Genomic DNA, 2946 nt, shown 5'->3' with positions numbered 1-2946 from the left:
GGGCGGGCCAGCGCAGCTCTCCCTCATCCAGCACCAGGGCGCCCCTGGACAGAGCGGGGGGGGGGGGGGTGTTTGACCAGGTTTGACCGGGATAGATCATGGCCGACAGTGCAGCATTGCTGATGGGCATGAAGAAGAGTGGGGCCCAGCACGCTTGCTGCAGAAGACGTGAGGCAGGCGGGATCGAGTAGTGCGCAGGCAGCGAGTGCGGACGCCGGCCGGGTGTACGCGGCAAATATGCACTGACACCTGGCGGGGCGACTGCGTGCGCCGGCCACACAAGGAGGCGGGTTCACATATGGGGGCAACATCCATACCCCCAGCGAGAACAAGTGCCCGCTCGCCCCGCGTCATAAATCCCCCAAAAATGCCAGATTGTGCGCGGGTCACCGCGGGGTGCATTTGCAGTGATCCCGTCAAGCCCGACAGATCACCAGATCAGATCGCGCGCGTCACCCAGATCAGATCGCACCTGACGGCCTCGTCGTCGTAGTCGACCACGAACTCGTCCTTCTTGCCGGTGGTGAAGGGGCCCATGGACAGCAGGAACTGGGGGGAGAGGTGGGGGGGAGGAAAATGTGGACAAGGGGGCGTAAATGTCAGTACTTGACACAGCAGTGGGGTGATGATGGAGCAGGATGACCACCTTGCGCCATGGGCACAGGGGGGGGGGGGGTGTCGCGCAGGAGGCACGGAGATCTGCTGTGGCCGCCGGGGCCGGCCGGCGCTGCGGCGCGAGAGCTGCCCGACAGCTGCAGCGGGGGCGCCGCGACGTCGGTCAAGCCAAGGCAGAGCAGCCGTCTCCAACGAGATCCAGTGCGCCGCGCTCCATGTTTGGGGTCTTTGTGTGAATAAACAGGTGCATTCATTTCAACTTCAACTGATTCGCGCCCTGCGCACCTTGCTGATGTTGTTGGAGTAGAGGGTGGAGGCCTGGGTGGGCAGGCGGCTGGGCAGGTCGGTGTAGCCGATGACAACCTTTGTTTTGGGGTTGGGGGGGTGAAGGGTGGGGTGGGGCGGCGGGTTGATGATGAGGTGCGGGACTGGGGCGTTGCCGCGGGAACAGTGTGCGCCCTGAGCGCCGGGGCGAGCGGCACAGGGCCGGGGCGCCGACGCCGCGAGGCGGCGGCCGCGTCGGGGCTGCCCGGCCCGGCCCCGGGGGGGGGGGATCATCTGTGGGCGCCGACCCCACCTGGCCGCCGGGCGTCTTGATGACCTTGTCTTTCACCGTGTACTCGATGTTGCCGCCTTTTGGGGGTTGGAGGGTGGTGGAGGTTCGGGGTGAAGAGGCTCTGGACTTGGATCCCGGATCGTGGGATGAGCTTTCGGAGGTAGAAGGCGAAACAACACCAGATCACGGCCAGATCACACCAGATCACGCCCAGATCACAGGCGGCCCACTCACCGGCCTCAGCGGCGAGGTCCACCAGCACCGACCCCGGCTTCATGATGTCCACGAACTCCTTCTTGACCAGCACGGGGGCGGTCTTGCCCGGGATGAGGGCGGTGGAGATGATGATGTCGACGCCGTCCTCACACTGCGCCTTGAACAGGTCCCACTGAGTGTGTGTGTGTGTGTGTGTGTGCGTGTGTGATGTGTGTGTGTGGCACAAAGTGGAAAATATGGCATAAGCGAGTGAGGTGGCGCCTGGAGGTGTCGAGGTTTGGAGCTGCAGGGTTGCCGCAGGGATCACAGATGCGCGGGCCAAGGGGTGGGTGCGCGTGGGGGGGTTGAGGGGCGCAGGGGTGCCGACGACAGGAAGGAGGGAGGGAAAGTGGGAGGGGAGGCGGCGGGCGGAGACGGGGAGCCGACCAGGCATCGCTGGGACAGTTTGGGGAATGGCATGGAACGGGGCCCTGCGCGCACGCAGAGCTCAACAAGGGCGCAGCGGCCGGCGCAGCTGACGCGCCGCGCGGGGCGCGTGGGCGCGCGCCAAAGGGCGCGCCTCGGGCCGGAACCGACGCAGGCGCCCTGCTGGCGGCGAGGGGCGTCTGCCCACACACAGTTCATTGACGCCCCCGCCGCCGGCAGCTGCAGTGGAGTGCACTCTCCCCAATGAACAATCAAGACCAGTCTGCAACAACACTCCTCTCGCGGTCTCTTGCTGCAACCCCCGAAACACGGCCACAGCACCAGCCGACTCGCACACCCACGCACACAAATTTCTCGGTGCCTCTCCAACTTCGATGATCAGACCCTTCAAGCCAGATATCTGGGTGAGGGCCAGCCGCCAGCCCCGGCCCCGTGGGGTGCATGGCATGACACCTCATCACTCCTACCACCCCAAAGCTCCGAATGCTCTGAGAAAAGCAGCAGCCCCGTGCACCCCCAGTTGAAAGGGCCTCAACCAAATGAAAAAACCCAGAAAAACCCACCCACGACTCTGGAAGCCGCGAGGACATGCCCCCCTCGAAGGCCTCCATGCACACCCCAGCCTGACCACACGTCAGCCTGCAGGAGTCCTGCAGGTGCCCCTGCCCTGAGGCCTTGCAAAACACACACACACACACACACACGCATAAAAACACACACATGCGCGCACGTCGAAATCCACACCCACACAAACGCACACCCTTCACACATACATACACCCACGTAAACCCACACCCACGCACCTCAGCCTCCAGGAAGGCCTGGCTCATCTCCTTGGCGTAGCCACCGGCGCCCTCCCCAGACTCCTCGATGCTCACCGTCAGGAACTCAGCACCCAGAGACTTGGCCTGACAGGGTTTGAAGTTCAAGGGGGTGTTTGGGAGTGACAAGAGAGACAATGTTTGTGTGTGCGCGGGCCTGCGCACACTGTATGCATTGTGTGTGTGTGTGTGTGTGTGTGTGTGTGTGTGTGTGTGTGCCTGTGTGTGTGCACGTGCTCTGTGCTCTGTAAGCGCTGACGAGCGCAGCTGCGCACAGCCACAGCCCGCCGCCGCCACACCGGTTTGCTTGCA

At 64.1% G+C, this 2946-nt stretch overlaps 1 protein-coding gene across 1 annotated transcript; it reads right to left on the bottom strand.

Moving 5' to 3' along the window:
• Positions 1-438: 438 nt before the first annotated feature.
• On the bottom strand, positions 439-2643 carry MNEG_15290 (hypothetical protein; the record flags this gene model as incomplete). The annotated part of the gene is made up of 7 exons (XM_014036239.1): positions 439-549; positions 901-978; positions 1193-1248; positions 1406-1559; positions 1868-1972; positions 2377-2436; positions 2617-2643. The coding sequence occupies 7 exons, from the start codon at positions 2641-2643 to the stop codon at positions 439-441; spliced, it is 591 nt and encodes a 196-aa protein (XP_013891693.1).
• Between the last annotated feature and the right edge of the window lie 303 nt (positions 2644-2946).

This window comes from Monoraphidium neglectum (assembly GCF_000611645.1).
Source record: "Monoraphidium neglectum strain SAG 48.87 unplaced genomic scaffold scaffold05198, whole genome shotgun sequence".
Taxonomy (NCBI): domain Eukaryota; kingdom Viridiplantae; phylum Chlorophyta; class Chlorophyceae; order Sphaeropleales; family Selenastraceae; genus Monoraphidium; species Monoraphidium neglectum.
This window is presented reverse-complemented; position numbering and strand designations above follow the sequence as displayed.